Source organism: Ailuropoda melanoleuca, chromosome 16 (assembly GCF_002007445.2).
Source record: "Ailuropoda melanoleuca isolate Jingjing chromosome 16, ASM200744v2, whole genome shotgun sequence".
Taxonomy (NCBI): Eukaryota; Metazoa; Chordata; class Mammalia; order Carnivora; family Ursidae; genus Ailuropoda; species Ailuropoda melanoleuca.
This window is the reverse complement of record NC_048233.1, coordinates 50,940,976-50,958,249: the sequence shown is the minus strand read 5'-3', so window position 1 is coordinate 50,958,249 and position 17,274 is coordinate 50,940,976. Positions and strand designations below refer to the sequence as shown.

Here is a 17,274-nt window from a genome sequence, read left to right as displayed (position 1 = left end):
CCTGATGAAACAGGCCCAGAATGTGAAGTGAAACAGCTGGTGTCAAAGGGCGATGGAGTGGCAGCTCTTGGACTGGAACCCCGAATCTTGGTCTGATGTCCTTTAATGATACTGTTTGGCTTTCTGCCACACTGCCCTGTGGCAAGCCGTGCTGGAAAGCTTTTTTGGGCAGTCACAAAATGCAGCTGGAAGCAGAGGACTTGGCTTTCTCTTAGCCATGTGATCTTGAGAGTCGTTTAACTAATCTCCAAGCCTTGATTTCTTTAGCTTTGAGAAGAATGCTGTCTAATAGAAATATGATGTGAGTCACATTTCAAAAAGTAAAAAGCGGGTAAATTAATTTTAATAATATATTTTATTTTACCCAATATACCCACAATATTATTTCAACCAGTAATCAGTATGAAAATTATTAAGGAACTACGTTCTTTTTGGTGTTTTTGTGCTCCGTCTTTGCAATCTGATGTGCTTTTTTTGTTTAACAACACATCTCAATTTGGACTGGCCACATTTCAAGCGTTCAGGAGCCACGTGTGTGCTCTGTGCTATATGGTACGGTGTAGAAACGTGGAATGTTAGGGGTGGTTGGAAAAGCTCTTAGAGATCATTCAAGGAGTCATAAACTGTAGGTTCACGGGCCAAATTGTGTAGCTCACGGCTCCATTTGGCCTGGCTTCCGGTTAAAAATGGTTTCGAACTTGAATACCTTTTAGAGAAGCATGTGCCCTGTGGCTTGCTGCCATGGCCCACCAGTCTCTCTTGTGGCCTTTGTCATCAGTTACATGGTCTGCCCTTTTAGGCCCTTCTAGGCCATCCACCCTCCCCTCTGGTTTTCAGCTGGTGGAACTAAGGCTTAGGAAGTGATTTGTCCAAGGTCAGTAGCTGGTTAGCAGGTCCAGGAATAGAAGCCACAGTCACCTGACTCTGAATTTGCTTTCTTTCTGTTAATTCATGATATCAGTCAGTGGCGTTCCTGCTTATATCACAGGACTACTATGAAGTTCAAATGAACTGCAGTGCTGTGTAGGTGGGAGGTAGCATTGTTGTGTTTCCTGATGGACAGGGCATGTCGTGAGATAATCTTAGGTCTGAAAAATTTAAGCTTAAATAATGTGTCTTTTAACCTGTTATTTTAAAAAGTTAATATATATTTTTCCTAACCAAAGGCAATGCAAGCATATATTTTTTGAAAAATGGAGAAAATGGAGAAACATGTTTTTCTCGTAGATGTTCAGTAAATATTTTGTTGAATGAATTAATGAAAAAATAAACTTACACATTCCTATTCCTTGACAAACTACTAAGAACATTTGGCCTTGTTATTTATAGAATTAAAAACAATCTTACATGTTAAAATGCTATGCATGAATTTTGTATCCTGCTTTGCTGTACTCAATGTCATAGCATAAGAATAATACAACTTCTTTTAACCACTTTTTTTGTTTTCAGATTTGTGTTATTTCCCATCATTTTGAACTAATGTTCCTTCACCTCTTTTGTTCCCCTTCTGTTTGTTTAAGATGCAGGAGAGCTGTATGTTTGGGGAAGCAACAAGCATGGGCAACTGGCTTCCTTGGCTGCTTTTCTTCCTATGCCCCAGAAAATAGAAGCACATTGTTTTCAGAATGAAAAGGTCACTTCTGTCTGGAGTGGGTGGACACACCTGGTTGCTCAGACAGGTGAGAGAGCAGCAGAGAATTTGTGGTTGGTAAGAACAGTGGGCTGGGGCCGGGGGGGCGGGTGTTGGGTATGGGAGGACAGCTGTCTAAACAGCTATGAATGCTCAGGACTAAGTAGGTGGGTTTTTACTATGAAAAGCTGTACGGATTGGGATGGGGAGGATCTGGGGTCGAGTTCTGCAGTTAGCCAGATACGGAGCTTTTCCTCTCTAGAGCAAAGGTTTACACCCAAAGAGGCAAGGCTAGGTTAGATGAACTCTTTCTGGCCCTACGAATCTGTGAGGTTTTGAGAAGGAACCCGTTGTAGCATCATCCAGAAGTCTGTCCGGGTTGTTGGGGGGTTTTTGCCTTGTCCTCGCTGAAGACATGACTCTATTTGGATTTGCACCTGAGTCTAAATTAAAGGCTTCCAAAACTTAAAGATTAATATTTCAAGACTGAGAGGAGCATTACTTGGAATCATGGCTGGCATGATATTTTGATTTACATTTCCATTAACCCTAACCACATACATTGATTCAGACATCTCATACGTCCCCTTAGATGTCACCTTATCATGCCATGCCATCCAGCTTCTGGGATCTTCATCTTTTCTTGAGTCTTTATTTCTTTCTCATCTTTCCCTTAGGGCAGGTCTCCTTTTGTGGTCTTCATATTGCTGATTTTGTTCTCTGGGTTTGTTTTTTTATGGCCTCTCTTCTTCCCTGCCTTCCTAGAGCTTCCGCTGACTTACGTAGAGTTTCCCAGACATGCCAGTTGTAATCCTTAAGATCTATGATCATGTCAGAGCCTTCTGAACTTCAGGGGTTCTCAGGAGTCCCCCTGCCTGCCCTTGGCCTGCTTGTTGCTACACACAGATCTCCAGACTACCAAATACAGACCTAGTGACTGCTAGTTACTCCAGTGCCTTCTGGTTTTTATAGGGTTTCAGGTCTGCCTCAGTAATTCCTGGCAAGTCCCACCTACTACACACTGGAACACACATACACTTATGAGTCTTTATATCTATGAGGCTTTTCATTGGTCTTTTAAAAAATTTTATGACTGTTTTGGAACAGAGGCCTGTCTCACAAAGGTGTAAAATAAACTTTCCATATTGACTACTTCAGAGGATGCTCTAAAGGGGAAAATCATGACTTTCCTCAAAGAGGTTCAGACTGCTAGAAGATTGGGACTGTCTACAAAAACTTCTTAAGGAGACTCATTGAGCACAGTAGTTGTGTATTTGCACAATTGTTAATATTTGCCTTTTGCCCCAGACAGTGAGCTCTGTGAGGGATAGCACCGTGTTAGTCTTGTTCACTTCTGTATCTTCACTTTCTAGTTAGAAGAGCGTAAATATCTTCAAATACATACGAGTCAAGGTAGACAGCTAGGATTTCTGACCTCTTTCCTTGGTCTCACTGGTTCATGAACAAAACACTTCAGTTTGCCAGATCAGTTATTTATTTATTTTTTAAAAGATTTTATTTATTTATTTGACAGAGACAGCGAGAGAGGGAACACAAGCAAGGGGAGTGGGAGAGGGAGAAGCAGGCTTCCTGCCGAGCAGGGAGCCCGATGCGGGGCTCGATCCCAAAACCCTGGGATCATGACCTAAGCCGAAGGCTTAACGACTGAGCCATCCAGGCGCCCCCAAATCAGTTATTGTTTATTGGGAACCTATGGAGCAATGTGGTGAGCGTTGGAGAAAAGACCTGGCCTGTGTCCTCCCTAGAACGTGTAGACAGGCCTGAGTCTATGAGGATAGACATGGAAGACTTTACTATCCATCCACCTGTCCGTCCGTCCTTCATACAAATGGTGAGCATCTATTTATGTACCACGCCTTGTGCTAGATATAAATCCTGCCCTCAGGGAGCCCCCTGTGCACTGGGGGAGACCGACCTATTATCCAATCTCGGCACATTGCAGTAGGAGATACGCAGCGATAGAGCTAAGTACAGCATGCAGAAGGGGCATAGGAGGGAGCGGGAGTGTGAGTAACTGGGTGTTAACAGGTGGGTGTTTCGTGGTTAGTCAGTCTTCAGAGAACTCCCGTGTAGTCAGATACACTTACTACCAAATGGCAGTGAGTTTGGTTGAGTCTGTCAGCAAACCCTCTGACTCGTTAGGTAGCAGAGATGCTGCTGCCTGGGCGCTAGCTTTGGAGCAATGTATCTGACGCCGATTTCCACAGCTGGGCCAAAGCGCAGGCCGGCCCTCGGGGTGGGAGGTCGCAGCCCACGGCCCTGACACTGTCTGAGTCACCCCAGCTGCTCTAGAGCTCAGCTTCCCATCACCACCTCCACTTGACAGCGAGATTTTTCGGGAATGTTTCAGCTGTTTAATTAACTTGTTAATGCAGATCTCTTGTTTATGTACTCTGTCACTTTCCCCTTTCTCCTTAGTCCAGAACGGTTGTGAGCTGGGGTGTCAGAGTGTCCTGCCTGTTGTACTGAACTTGGGTACATGGGAGTCTCCTGCTACTCGATTCACCGATTTTGTGCTCCTTCCAGCAGCAGTGGAAGCTTTTGCCCCGGCTCAGCGTCACTGAGAAGAAACACCCAGGGCTTCCAGTTCAGTCAGACTCAGCTGCTCATATTGATGGGAACAAGATTTGCTCACGGGGTCAGAAGCAGCTCATTAGTGGAACAAGGAGTTATTTGGCTCTAGTTGTTTTTACAAGCCCCAGTGGTGAACCGCTCCTGGGACTTACCTGCAGGCCACATCAGCACAGAGGCTGCTCTTGGGCTCATTCTGGAAGGCATTCATTGTGTGATATTGATTAAAAGAAGGATTTCTGTACACTGGCCATCTGTCTGTCTGGTTAGATGGGATGGGTGGGTTAGGAGAAGAGAAAGAGGAGTGGACTCTGCTTTTCCCCTCTGCACAGTCCCTTGACTAGTGCTTCTCAGCCCCAGGCGATTTTGTGCCCCAGGGATTGTTTGCAGTGTCTGTAGACATACTTGGTCCTCAGACTGGGGGGTGCTACTGACGTCTAGTTGATGGAGGCCAGGGATGCTGCTAAAGATCTGCAATGCACAGGACAGCGCCCACAGCAAGGAGCTACCTAGCCCTCGGTGCGAGTCTGGCCAGCACTGGGACGCGCGGCCCGAGGCTGCCCCACATCTCCGTGGAAGGTGCTTAGCTGGTTCACATGGTGTCAGGATAACTTTACAGCTTGGCTGTATGGGAATCAGGGATGCAGTCTCTGCCCTCCCCTTTCAGGAGTCTGGTGCCTGCCTGCAGTGTTTGGGATGGAAAAATACTTTTCTCTGTTAGTCAGAGGCACTTGGAAAGAGTCCAGGAGAACCCGTTCTAATCTGGGAAAGTTGGCAAGGATACCTGTGTCTCAGGCTGGAGGAGCCGCATTCTAGAAACCTTAACCAAGCTGCCTAATGTCCCTGATCATTGTTCTCAGGAACTTCGCGGGACTCCTGGGTGACTTTATCCAGGCTCAGTGACCTATAGCCGTCTCATCCCAGAGTCCTGATTTTCTGGCCCAAGATGCTTCTGGTGAGGTCTGGGTGCAGATCTGGGTGCCTTCCTAGCTTGGCAACCTTGGTCAAGTCACTTTACCTGTCTAGGCCGCAACTTGCTCCTCTCCCAAGTAGGATATTCCAACCTGCCTGCATTCTACCTGGGACTGCCATGAGGGTCAAATGAGTAGATCTGTGTGAAAGATCCCAACTGTGAGATGTGGTCCACACCTAGGTGAGGGGTGCCTGCGGTTGGGATATGTGAGTGTATTAAGGAGTGTGTGAGACTTTTAGAAAGCCTTCTGTGTCCACAGGGTCTGTGCAGAGCTTGAGACATACCAGCTTTCCCCTGAGGGCTTATGAGCTGGCCAGAGATGCTCAGTGTCCAGCTCTGAGGGGGAAAGTTTCCTAAAGTCCTTCATTTACATGCAGGCTGGCAAGTGGCTTTTTTTCTTTTCATCAGCAGCTAGGAAGATCTTCGTGGCCTTACAGATAGTTTTCCTGTGAAGATCTCTAATCACACTATTGGTCCTTCATGATACACATCCCAGTTTGTACATATCTGTGTGTGTTCTTATTTAATGCCTAGACTGTCAGCCTTGTGAGAACACTGTCTGTTTCGCTCGTGACTATGTCCCCAGCACCTGGCACAGGCCCGGCACATAGTAGACGATTAGTAACGGAATTGTTGAATGAGTGAATAAATGACAAGGTAAAGAGCAGCATGGGCTTTGAAGTCAGGCCTAGTTTTCTGCATCTCCGCTCTCGTGGCATCCTGATTGTATGGCTGTGGGCAGCCCCAGCTCTCTCCACCCTTGTCGGCACCACCGTGGGTCAGGCCCCTGAAACCTCTTCTCTGGCTCCTTCTGTGGCCCCTGACCTCCTCGTCTTCCCACACTCACTCCCTGCACCCCCCCCCCAATCTGTTCTCCATACCTCCATTGGAAGGTCTTTACAAACCCATCATGTCACATTCCAGTGGCTTCCCAGCGTTCTTATGATGAAAGTGTACTCCTTCGTGGTCCTGCGAGGCCCGGTGTGGTCTGCCCTCTGCTGCTGTGCCAGCCTTGTTTCGTACCGTGCCAGCTCTTGCCTGTCCAGCCAATCTGCGCTTTGCGTCGTGTATTTCCCACCCTTTGCCCCTCATGTTCCCTCGATTCGGCACACTTATCCCTGAGCTCCTTCTTCACTTTGACTTAGTTATATCCTTTTTTTTTTCTTTTTTTTTTCAGACCTCAGCTTAGTCACTGCCTCCCCAGGGAGGCCTTCCCTTGACTTCCCTGACTAATCACTTTCCCTTTCATCTGTCTCATAGCACAACTTCTCCTTTGTGGTGTTTTCTGTAGATTCTTTGACTAGCTCCTCCTCCCACTAGACAGGGAGCCTTATAAGGGCAGGAGCTACATTGCTTTCTCTCAGCAGTATATCCCCGGTGCTTGGCAAAGTACGTGGCATGTATGAGGTTGGTGCTCAATACATGTTGGACCAATGAATAAATGAGCTTATCTTCTCATTAGGAAAATGGGGAAATATTGCTGACCTTGCGTGAGGACTAAATGAGATGAGGTCTTAAAGCTTCCAGCATCCATGAGGACTGGGCTCATGTGTCGATTCAGTGCACATTAGTGTCCTCTGCTCTTGGGAACTCTGGAGCTCTCTGGAGGTCACATGCCCCATATCTTCTTCTGGCAGAAGTCTCCAAGGGGCTGATTTGGATGTCTCCGGACAGGTAACAGGTTGATTCAGAGCTCTCCTGGCGAGTGCAGAAAGATCGATGCTTACAAATGCTAAGGGCTGGTGGCTGGTAATTTATTAGAATCTCAAGGGGAATGAGTTACACAAGATCCTGACCTTAGTATGGGGTTGGTCAGAGTGTCTAGAATCAGGTTGCTTTTGGCATGCTGGAAGCTTTCCCTGAGCCACGCAGTATCACAAAGTAGTCTTGTGGTCTCCCAATAGCTGTGGACTGAGAAAGTGAGCCCAAAGACAGAGTTCTTGACATTCTTCACTTTCTTCAGTGTTCCCTAAGAAAGTCCTAGAGACTTGGAAGTTTAGAGAACCAGACATGGAATAAGACACTTCCTCACCTTGCAGATGAGAAAACTGAAAGAGGAGAGAGAGTGATTTATGGCAGCAGTTAAGCTGGAAATCCAATTCTACTTTTCAGTAAAATTTTTCCCCTCCCATCATTGTCCTCTTGGTTCTTGGTTATAGCCTTTTATAGTTGAGATGTTTTATTCTTTTGTTTCTTTAAAGTGGGTAATTGCAGGACACACGTGGAAGGGACCAACTCTTAGCCACTGTCCTTTCTTGCTTCAAGTGTCACCGACCAAGAGATATTTTATTGTATTTGATGTCTAAGCATTAGTGAAATCCAAGCCCAGCCATTGATTCTCACTATTTTTTTTTAAATTTATAAATATATCTTATGCTGATTTTTTTTGTTTTGGGGCCAAGATCCTTTTTAGAATAGGGTGACAGTGTATATTACTCCATCTTCTTTGGGACCAAATATCGTGAAACCTCAACTGAGCTCAGGGAGATTCTGACCTCATGGGCTCTATTTTAAGCAGATGCTTTGGAATTCATGATGTTTCTGCTTTAGAACTCTGAAAACCCAATGGTTGAAAGTCAAAGCGAGCCCAAAGGACTATTTTGAAATGAATAGCTTTGCTTATTATTAAAGTCATTCGTTTTTATCTGAGAATCCTTAGAATGTCAGGAATGGATGAGAACTTCGAGCTCATCTGGCCTGTCTCTGTCAGTTTAGAGATGGGGAAACTGAGGACAGACGGGGCATGAGTGGAGGAGGTAGAGCAGAACTCAGGTCTCAAGGCTCTCCATGCAGTACTCTCTCCACCTTGTCTCATCCTCTCCAGAGATGATGAGGGGATGTGGAGGACCTCACTAATCCAACCCAGGGACCCAAAGCAGGAAGAGTAGTTTCTTCTGTACATGAAGTTCTGCTTCAAGAAAACACTGATTCTCACCTCACGTGTGTAGCCATAGATTCCCTTAATGGGTTTGTGTGTGCAGTAGAAAGTAGGAGATGGTGCCCAGGAGCAAGGGTCAGGACGCCATGCCAGGATTCACAGAAGCAGCTGCATGTCTGTTTGTGATAATACAGTAGCAATCATAACTCTATGGATCACTTTTATTGCTATAAAGTGCTTTTGTATCCATTTCCTCAGGTGAAGCTGGCAAGATGGGTGTTATCCTTGTGTCACAGACAAGTATCTAATTGGTTAGCTGCATCGCCCTGGTTTACTAGACTGGCAGAACTAAAACTCGCACCCGGTCTTTTGTCCCCAAGCCTGCTACTTTAATTCCAAGTACGTATCTCAGAATGCTCTAGCTCATTCACTGAACTTCTTTTGCTCTTCAGAGAAGCATCTTTCTCCAGTTTCTGCCAGTGATTCTTCCAAGCAATAGGGAAGGAAATTCTTAGTTATCCTTGATCCTTTGGCAGGTATTTGTGGAATGCTTACCTATATGTCTATAACACTGTGCTACAGAATACAGGGGAATATAAAATCCAGAACTACTTGGATGAACAGGTGAAATACTTAGTAGAAGAATGAAGAAGAATGATGTGGCAAAGAGTCAGAAGAGTGGCCCAGACACTGAAGGCTCTAGGGTTTCAGGGGAAGGAGAGGTCCATGTGGGTGAGGGTGGTCAGGGAAGGTCACATTTTATTTTATTTATTTTTAAAAATTAAAAAAAAAGATTTTATGTATTTATTTGTCAGAGAGAGAGGGAGAGTGCACAAGCAGGGGGAGCGGCAGGCAGAGGGAAAAGCAGGCTCCCTGCTGAGTAAGGAGACTGACTCTGGACTCAGTCCCAGGACCCTGGGATCATGACCTGAGCCAAAGGCAAACATTTAACCAACTGAGCCACCAGGTGTCCCGGGAAGGTCACATTTTAATGGGTGGAGAGTTCGGGACTTGGTTCTCTTGATTTCTTTTTGTCCTCTGGCAAGACACAAAACTCCCTGGTCCCTTTCTTCCCCTCTGGGCAATAGGAGGTTGTAGACATAGTGATCTCTAGGGACCATTCCAACTCTGAAATTCTGTCCTATATTAAAATAAAACTGGCCTAAGGAAATAATGACAGAAGTATTGGGAGATAAGTATAACGCCATTCACTGCAGCCTAATTTATAGTGACAACAAATGCGTGGATGCAAGAGGGGTTGTAGGGGGACCAGCTAAATTATGATACAACCATATGTTAGAATATATAGTCATTAAATAGGATGTTTTAGGAGGATATTTAATAAAAAAAAAGAAGGATATTTAATGACAGGAATATGCCGATGATATAGTAAGTGAAAAGAGTGGATTATAATAAATTACTACACTATAACTTCCAACTTTTCCGTTAAAAGGATGTTTGAATAGGAAATAGAAGGAAATGTAGCGGAATTTTATCTCCGATTGGTGGAATTATGTGAGGCTTTAATTTTCTTTTATATTTTTATGCTGAATAGTTTGTAGTCTGATTATATCCCCCATAAACATTAAGGTTAATGAATAAAATTTCTTGCCCCTTCGTGCAGGGAAGTAGCCCCTTCATCACTTCTGGGGTATGTGTCCTTGACAAATCGCCTTCACGGGCTTCACTTGGGAGGTCGCATGGAAGAGAGGCAAGAGACTGTAGAAGGAGGCAGGAACGCGGAGATCTATTTTTGGCTTAGTCATGAGTCAGCTTTGTGACCTCAGACAAGTCCCTTCTGAACATCCCTGAGCCTTGGTTTCCTCATCGGAAGATGGGAGTTGGAGGTCACAAAAGGTTCTTTGAGCTCCAAGATATACTTGCTCCTCAAGAAGGAATTTCTCCACTGTCGTGGCACTGGCTCAAGGCCGCATTAGTTCCTGGTGTCCTTGCTTTTTTTCCTGCTCCTTTGCACTGGGTGCAAGCCAACTTTTCCTGTTCAGAGTTCAGGGTGGGATTGAATGGAGTTTGTTGATAGGGCTTGCAGCTGAGAGGGTGTAGTGACTGCATTACACCACTAGAGGGAAGCATTGTTTGATTGCTTCCCCTTTTCCACTGTCCCTATCTGCTCTGCAGGTGAAGAATAGCCTTGATTTGCCCTGATTGGGTTTCAAATTTTAGAATTTTAGAATTATAAAGACTTTGAGGATCGTCTAGTAGAACCCCCATTATGCTGCAAATGTGGGATAATAGAGGCCAGAAAAGGCAAGTGACCTATTTAAAGCCACACAGAATGTTTTCTTAGGGTCTGAACTAAAGGGTTTAGGAGAAGGCTGAAGACAGAGCGAAAAATGTGGTCAGTTGAGTTCACAAAATGTGGATAGTTCCCGCGATTGTGCAGGAATCTGAGAGATCTGCCTGGATGCACCTTTACAGAGCTGCTCTGGCCGGGTGCTGAGAGGTCTGGAGATAGAGAAGAAGAGACATGACTCTACCCCGTGGAGCCCGTGTCTGGTGGGGGAAGCACATGCAGACACATGTTGCTACCCCAGCTTGTCTTTCTCATCTTCTGGTGGTGTGCCCAGCATGGGATCTGCTCTGGGTTGTGACTTGGAGGCTGGCTTATGGAAGGCCTAGCAGGTGTCCTCATGACTGATGCCCTCCAAGGTTAGGAGATAGATACCCCGGGCACCTACAGTTTGTTATTTCCAGTGCATTTCTTCAAGCAGTGCTCACATGTTCCCATGTCCTGTCTTACCCTTTCTTGAAGTTTGCAAGGAATCCTGTCAGTTTGTTTCCCACCTTCAAAAGGCTTTGTTTCTTTGGTCCTGGGCTGACTTTATTTTTGGTTTGCAGGGTGCCCCCCAGCCCTAAGCACTGTGGTAAAGTGGAACTGTGGGCTGGTCTGGGAGCCAGGCAGCTGTGCGACCTTGGGCAGTTCCTTCCTGTTTTTGAGCAGGGAGGTCAGGCTCTCAGCTGCCGTAGTGTCATCTCTGCTAGAGAGATGAAGTTCTGGCATTATTTTTGGTTATTGTGTTTGGCAGTGAATACCCATTGATCTGTGGTCCATGGAAGTGTGGTGTCCAGCTGAAGCAGAAGCAAGATTCATGCTTTGAAGCAGGATCATTCGAATAAGGGGCTTTCTGAGGGGCCTGGCCAAAGCCAAGGGCGGCTGGGCCCGGAGGGCCACCAGATGGCAGCAGTGGGCAGGCAGACAGCCTTGGGGTGAGATGGGTAAGGGCCAGCATCGAGTCAGAATTAGCAAGGTCAGAGCTGGAAGGACCCCTAGAGGTCATCTAGGCCCTCTTTTTATGGATGGGAGAACTCAGACCCAAAGAAGGAAGAGGTTACCTAAGGTCTTGCTGTGAGTTAATACCTGATTGTCTCCTTGCCTGTGAGAAGAACTGAAATTGTTTTGGCCTCTAGCTGGCTGCCCCCCAGGAGAGCCAGGAGACAAGGACCTGGGCCCTGGGCCAGTGAGCCAGAGGTCGGAAGGGAAGAGGACAGCAGTTACGTGTCCTGCCTTGATCCTGGTTTCTTTGAGCGCCTGGTCCTAATCATTTTCATCCTTGCACCTGCAGTAAGGGCCATGCCTGGTATCTTTTCTGTTTCTGCCTGTGTGCCCAGCTCTCCTCTGGGCCAGAGCCCTCTTATCAGGCTGGGGCATGATGGGATCTTCCTCAAGCGTCATCTCACAGCCCCCACCACACCCAACAGATGGGTAGGCCCAGGGCTTTATGCTGTAATAAGACACTATTAACATAGTTGGTTGAACAAAAAAAATATTGTTTTAATTTCCAAGGGTGTCCACGTAGGGCAGGGAACCAGTCTTTGCCAAGCACGTCCCATGTACTAGGTGCTTTGCCACTTACATGCTGCCATTTACATACTCCTCCTAACTCTGTGAGGTGGGCTTCACTTCCCTTGCATTCCAAGTGAGGAAATGAAGGCTCAGAGAGGCTGAGTGGTTTGTCCAAAGTAACACAGCTCAGTTGATGTCACAGGTGACCTCATTTTATTTCATCATGCTATTCCCCCCCGGAGACTGTGCTGGAAATGTGGCAGGCGACTGTCAGGCTGCAGAACAGGGAGGAACTCATACTATTGTCTCTTCCCGGGAGTAGGGGAGTTACGGTGGGGGGGCCGCTGGGAAGAAGGCCTTAGGAGCAGTGAAGGGGGGCAGTCACGGGGCAGGTTCGGGGGGCGGCTGAGGGGACGTGGAGTACCTTTGCTCTCTGTGCCTGTGCTCCAGCACTTCCCTGTGTCAGGAGTGCACGTCTGTGTCCCCGCGAAGCTGTTGCCACACTTGGGCGCCTTCTGCCCACGGTCATCTCACACAGAGGCCCTCCTTATCCACCACCACCCTCTCAGCACGCTCCTCTCCCTGCCTGGCTTTATTTGTCATGATAGCAGTTCTCACTGCGCAGAACCCTGGTATCTCTGTTCACTTACTTGTCACCGTCTCCTCAGCAAATGTGAGCCCTGCCAGGTGCGGAGCTTGTCCTGCGTTACTCACCTCTGCATCTCGCCGGGCACAGAGGCGAGGCTCAGTGAGTGGGAATTGCACGGAATGGCTGCAGCTTTTGGACGTGGAAGCTGTGCCATTTCAGGAGCCTGTGCTCAGGAGACCCGGCCCGTGGCCCTGCCCTCTTCCCGCCGCCTCGGAGGAGCCCAGGGTGGAGAGCCTCCGCTCCCCGGGGCTGACAGCGATGCCTGCTGCCGCACGGTGTTTGGGCCAGCTTTGCCCCTACACGTCTGCGAGGCCTTGCCTTGGGTCCTTGGTTTCTGCATTTGTCCACAGTGGGTGGGAACACCAGCCACTCTGTGAGCTCACCAGATGGTTCTGGGAAGGGCTCAGAGGTCCCAGGCAGAGGGCTCGGTTTCCATTCAAGGAATCCTTCTCCTCTTTCCTGGTGGGGATTGATTTGTTCCAGGAGCTCTCTCAAAGTGAGCATTAAGTGACTGGCCTGTAATTTCGCCATCATTTTTAGGTTCTTGACAGATGGCCCTTCGCTCGCCCTTTCTCAGGGGACCTTGCCTGTCTCACGGGAGCTCTCAGTAATCATAGCGAGAGCCAGTGCCTTAAAGTGCTCTCGGATGTGTGCCAAGATGAAAGTGGCCCATTTTGAGGAATCTTGGGTCAGCTTTTTCCTAATCCGAGAGTGACTTTTTACTTTACGAGGAAGCCTCATGTGGCCAAAAGAGCTTGAAGAATCAGGTTCAAGCTCTGTTTGGCTGCTTTTTGGCTGTGCGATCTTAGGCAAGTCACATAACCTCTCTAGGCCTGAATTTCCGCATCTGTTAAATGAGCATCATAATCTCTAATTTGTCTGCCTCACAGGGATATATTATGTCATTCGCTCATTCACACATTCCTTTTTCACTCCTTTACTCTACTATTCAATAAATATTTGTTGAAGAGGCACAGGTGAGGGGAGGGCACGCTAGGCAGAAGGAATACTGGAAACAAAGGTGTGGAAGTGGGAGGTGCCCCTTGGCGTAGTTTGCTTGGCTAGGGGCCAGAGAGAAGTCGAAGGGACTGGAATCATTCAAGTGTACTAGACACGGGTCCTTATTCAGGCCTCACGTGTGAGCTGTGGAAGGAGCAGCTGAAGGTTTCTGTGGGGGTGGGGCTGGTGGTGACAAATAGGAACGATGATGGAAAGGCCAGGCCTCAGGGTGGCACTCGCAGGCTCCTGGGTTACAGCCTCACGCGGGCCTGCCTCAGGCCTCATGTCCGTGGCTGATTTTTAGGTCCTTTGGCCCTGTCCCCCATGAGCTAGGTGACCAGTGGAATGCACAAGATTGGTAGGGACTGGAGTTATCTGGCTCATTGGTCTGTCTTCTGGGGAGCTGTCCCAGGCCATATGAAGGTCGCTTAGGAGGAAGCCATCATGTTGCCTTCAATACACATCTCTCAACCGCCTAAAAATGAGCAGCTTGGGGGCTTCTCCCACTCCTGCCCGAGGCAATGTAGGTGTGTGGGGAAGGGCTGCTCATCTTTACCAAAGACACACTGGTGTGCCAGGCGTTTGCCAGGCTTAACAGAATCATATGTTTGCACAGAGTTTGCTGAGGAAGGCTCACTCCTGTTTCACATGGCAGGGACCTAAAGGGAGACTAAGAAATGTGGGCTCCCCCTCCCTAGTGACTGAGCCATACTCTGCTCAGCGTGCAGCGGGGGTTCAGCAGCACCTCCTGGTCAGCTTGAGGCTGTGGTGAGGGTCAGATAAGACCCAGGGTGTGAAAGCACTTTGAGGGCTGGGAATTGCTGTGTGCACGGGCAGGGAGTCATGGTAGTACCGCCTCCCAGTGAAATTATTTGAGATTTGCTTGGGTCCTTCCTGCTTGGGCTGATAGAAGGTTCCAGCCTTTGGTTTCTCCTCTCCTTGCATTTTCTTCCTGCCAGTCCCAGAGTCAGTGGCTCCACTTACCCCTTCTCCCTTTTAAGCCCACAAATCTGAAGGACTGTTCGTTTTTTTTTTTTAAAGAAAATTAACCCTTAGTACAACATTAACATCAAAGTGAGCTTACTTTTTTTTTTTTTTTTTTGCCATTTTGGTGAAAGCAGTAATAAGTCACAGAATTTTAATGCTGGAAGGGACCGTCTTCTTATTTGAAATGTTAGGAAGACAAGCCTGGGAAGGCAGTTACCAGCTAATGGGGGCAGAGCTAGGGTTGGAACCCAGTGGGACCCTCGCCCGGGGCCTCTTTAGTGCCCTACATCACCCCTCTTAAGGGAGACTTCAAGTGCTTCATCGCCTTTATGGAGGAAGAATCCAGCTTCATACATTTCATTACACCAGCCCCTTTATGTAACAGGGCTGTTTCCGGGTCCTGGCAGATGGTCCATAGTAACAGTGCTTTGCTGATTTGGTTGGAGCTGATCCTATGAAATGAAAAATCCTGTGTAGCAGATGCCTTTCCCAGTCCCTGGCCATGGAGAAGTCAGCCTCTCCAGGGAAGGCACTGTAGCTTTGGTTACTTCCTGTCTCTGGTGTGATTAGAGGTGAATACCACCGGTGGGAGACTTAAACCGTGTCAGCTTTTCACAGGAGGTCACACTGGTGACTTAGAGTTTCTTGGCAGGTGGGGTGCTGGTAAAGGGTGTTTCTTCTGGTGCTGGAGGGACAGATGGGAGCGGGGAGCAGAGTGGGAGGGAGATGAGCAGATGTGGAAGGGAAGGAAGGACAGGCTGTCCCACCATGGATCTGGCCTGGTGGACCTTCACACTTAGGAGGCCATGCACTTCCAGCTGAGTGGCTTGAATTTAACTGCCACGTTCGTCACACACGTCAGCCTTGACCATGGACTTGGATCTCAAGCCTCCCCCAACCCCTTGTGTTGAAATTATTGGGCCTTCAGGTCTCCTGATTCTCTTGCCTTTCCTGGTGAGTGCTTGATCAGAATGGATTCTCCTCAGCGGCCTCCTCTGGTCATGCCCATTAGTGACACCACTTGATGCAAGTGGCAAATCCCCAAGCCATTGTCTGTGAAGTCACTTCCAAGGGCCTCTCCTGACCTTGTCCTGCTGCTCAGTTCTTGCCCTTAAAGGGTCCTCACACGTGGGGTTGGGAGAGTGCTTCCCTATTCGAGAGTGCAGCTTCCTTAGGACACCTGTCATGAAGAGCCTGGAAGAGTTTCCCCGGGGATGGAGTTGGAGGAAATTTGAGAGGCACCAGGCTAAGTCATGTCCTAAGACATTCTTGCTGGTGGAGCATGCGCTGACTGGCATCCCAGGGTAGGCTCCCTCCCCTCCTTGCTCCTGCCCCTGGTGAATTATATGCCCCTTGAAAGAATGGGGGCGACCTTTGTCTCCCTGTTTGAAGATGTTAAACTGGGCCTCTCATGAACTGAAAGCCAGTTTCTCTTTGGAGTGCAAGCAGTGTTTCTGGGGGGGTTCTGGGATCTCTTGGGATTTCCGAGCTGGAGCCCTGGCTTCTTCCTTAACAGCTTTAACACCCAGGTGAGGTTTGCTGGCTTCCCGTCCCAGTTTATGGTTTGTCTCTGGTCCTGCTCCTGCAGGGCCTCGGGGTGGGCTGCAGGGGGAGCTGTGTTCCCGCAGCCAGGGGCTGGGATTTCACTGGCCTGGAGCGTTCCTCTCTGCAGGCTGGCGTGCTTGGGAACTGCGGCTTTCCTCGGCAAACCAGCCTCTCAGGTCTCATTCCCAGCTCCAGCCTCCAGCTTGGGCATTGTGAGTCATCAGCAGCAGCAGAAAACGCGGCCTCACCAACAGCTGGATGCAGCGCCTGGCCTTTTTTTCCCTTCTTTTTTGGTAACTTCATAGAGAAGGAAGCTGCTGCTGACCTTTTGTAATGGACAGTGACTGAAGGTGGAGTCCACGGCTGGGGCGGCAGCTCTAGGTAGGGAGAGGAGGAACCCCGAGGAAATGGGGTAGGAATATGTGTCTTTCTGCCCCCCAGCCCTTAGGCCTCCCAGGAAGTCATCCCAGGGAGAAAGGCAGTGAGGGGCTGTGCAGGCCTCACCTGTCTCTGTTCTCTGCCGAGGAGCCCAGAAAGCTTTCGCTGATGCAGGTAGCAGTGGGAGCTGTGAGAGGTTGACTGAAAGAAAGAGACTTCTTTCAGAAACCTTGGACAGGATGGAGTAGAAGTCAGGGTCACCCTGACTTCTACTAGTCTTGCTTTGCCTCTAACTCGCTATTTACCATTGGGTAAGCAAGTCACGTTCCTTACTGGGCCTCCCTTTTCCCAGCCAGAAGCGGATGGATGATTGAGTTAGAGTGCTCTGAGGTCCTTCCTTCCTGCTGCAAGTGAGTTTGTCACCAATGTAAAGAATTTTGAGCCTTGATCCCATGACCATCTTGAACATCGGAAACTTGTAGCTACTTCCCCAGTGCTCACGGCATGAGGACATAGGCATGTCCTCTAAGAACTTACAGGCTGTCTTCTTTCCTCGGCCCACGAGGCAGTACAGAGTCTGCTGGGAAGCAGGGAAGTGGGATTCTGGTTCTGGCTCTGCCAAACACATCGTGTGTCCTTGGGCAAATCACTCCTCTCCTTCAGCCTCCTTTTCATTTTCTGTAAAGTCAAGGGATTAGACTCGCTTCTTGGCTTCACCTCCCCCCACCCCGTTCCCCTGCCCCCACCTCCACTTGAGCCTCCTACCAGCTCTTCTGCAGGGCGTGATTCTTAGCTGCAGAAGCCCTGGGGTATAGTTTCCTTTCTAGCTGGGAGGGAGAGA

At 48.3% G+C, this 17,274-nt stretch overlaps 1 protein-coding gene across 15 annotated transcripts in view; it reads left to right on the top strand.

Annotated features, from left to right (window-relative positions):
• The window catches only part of SERGEF (secretion regulating guanine nucleotide exchange factor), a 242,455-nt gene that overhangs the window by 20,961 nt on the left and 204,220 nt on the right, over nucleotides 1–17,274 (top strand). For 10 of the 15 annotated variants that reach the window (XR_004621459.1, XR_004621458.1, XR_004621460.1 and 7 more), the window contains one exon: nucleotides 1,521–1,679. Coding sequence is in view for 12 of the 15 variants with exons in the window: in XM_034646317.1 (XP_034502208.1) it covers nucleotides 1,521–1,679 (159 nt within the window). In the remaining 3 variants the exon portion in view is untranslated. Of the gene's footprint in view, nucleotides 1–1,520; nucleotides 1,709–3,396; nucleotides 3,483–4,069; nucleotides 4,815–17,274 lie in introns of those variants that run through there. The other 5 variants (XM_034646324.1, XM_034646319.1, XM_034646323.1 and 2 more) reach the window with 5 other exon arrangements.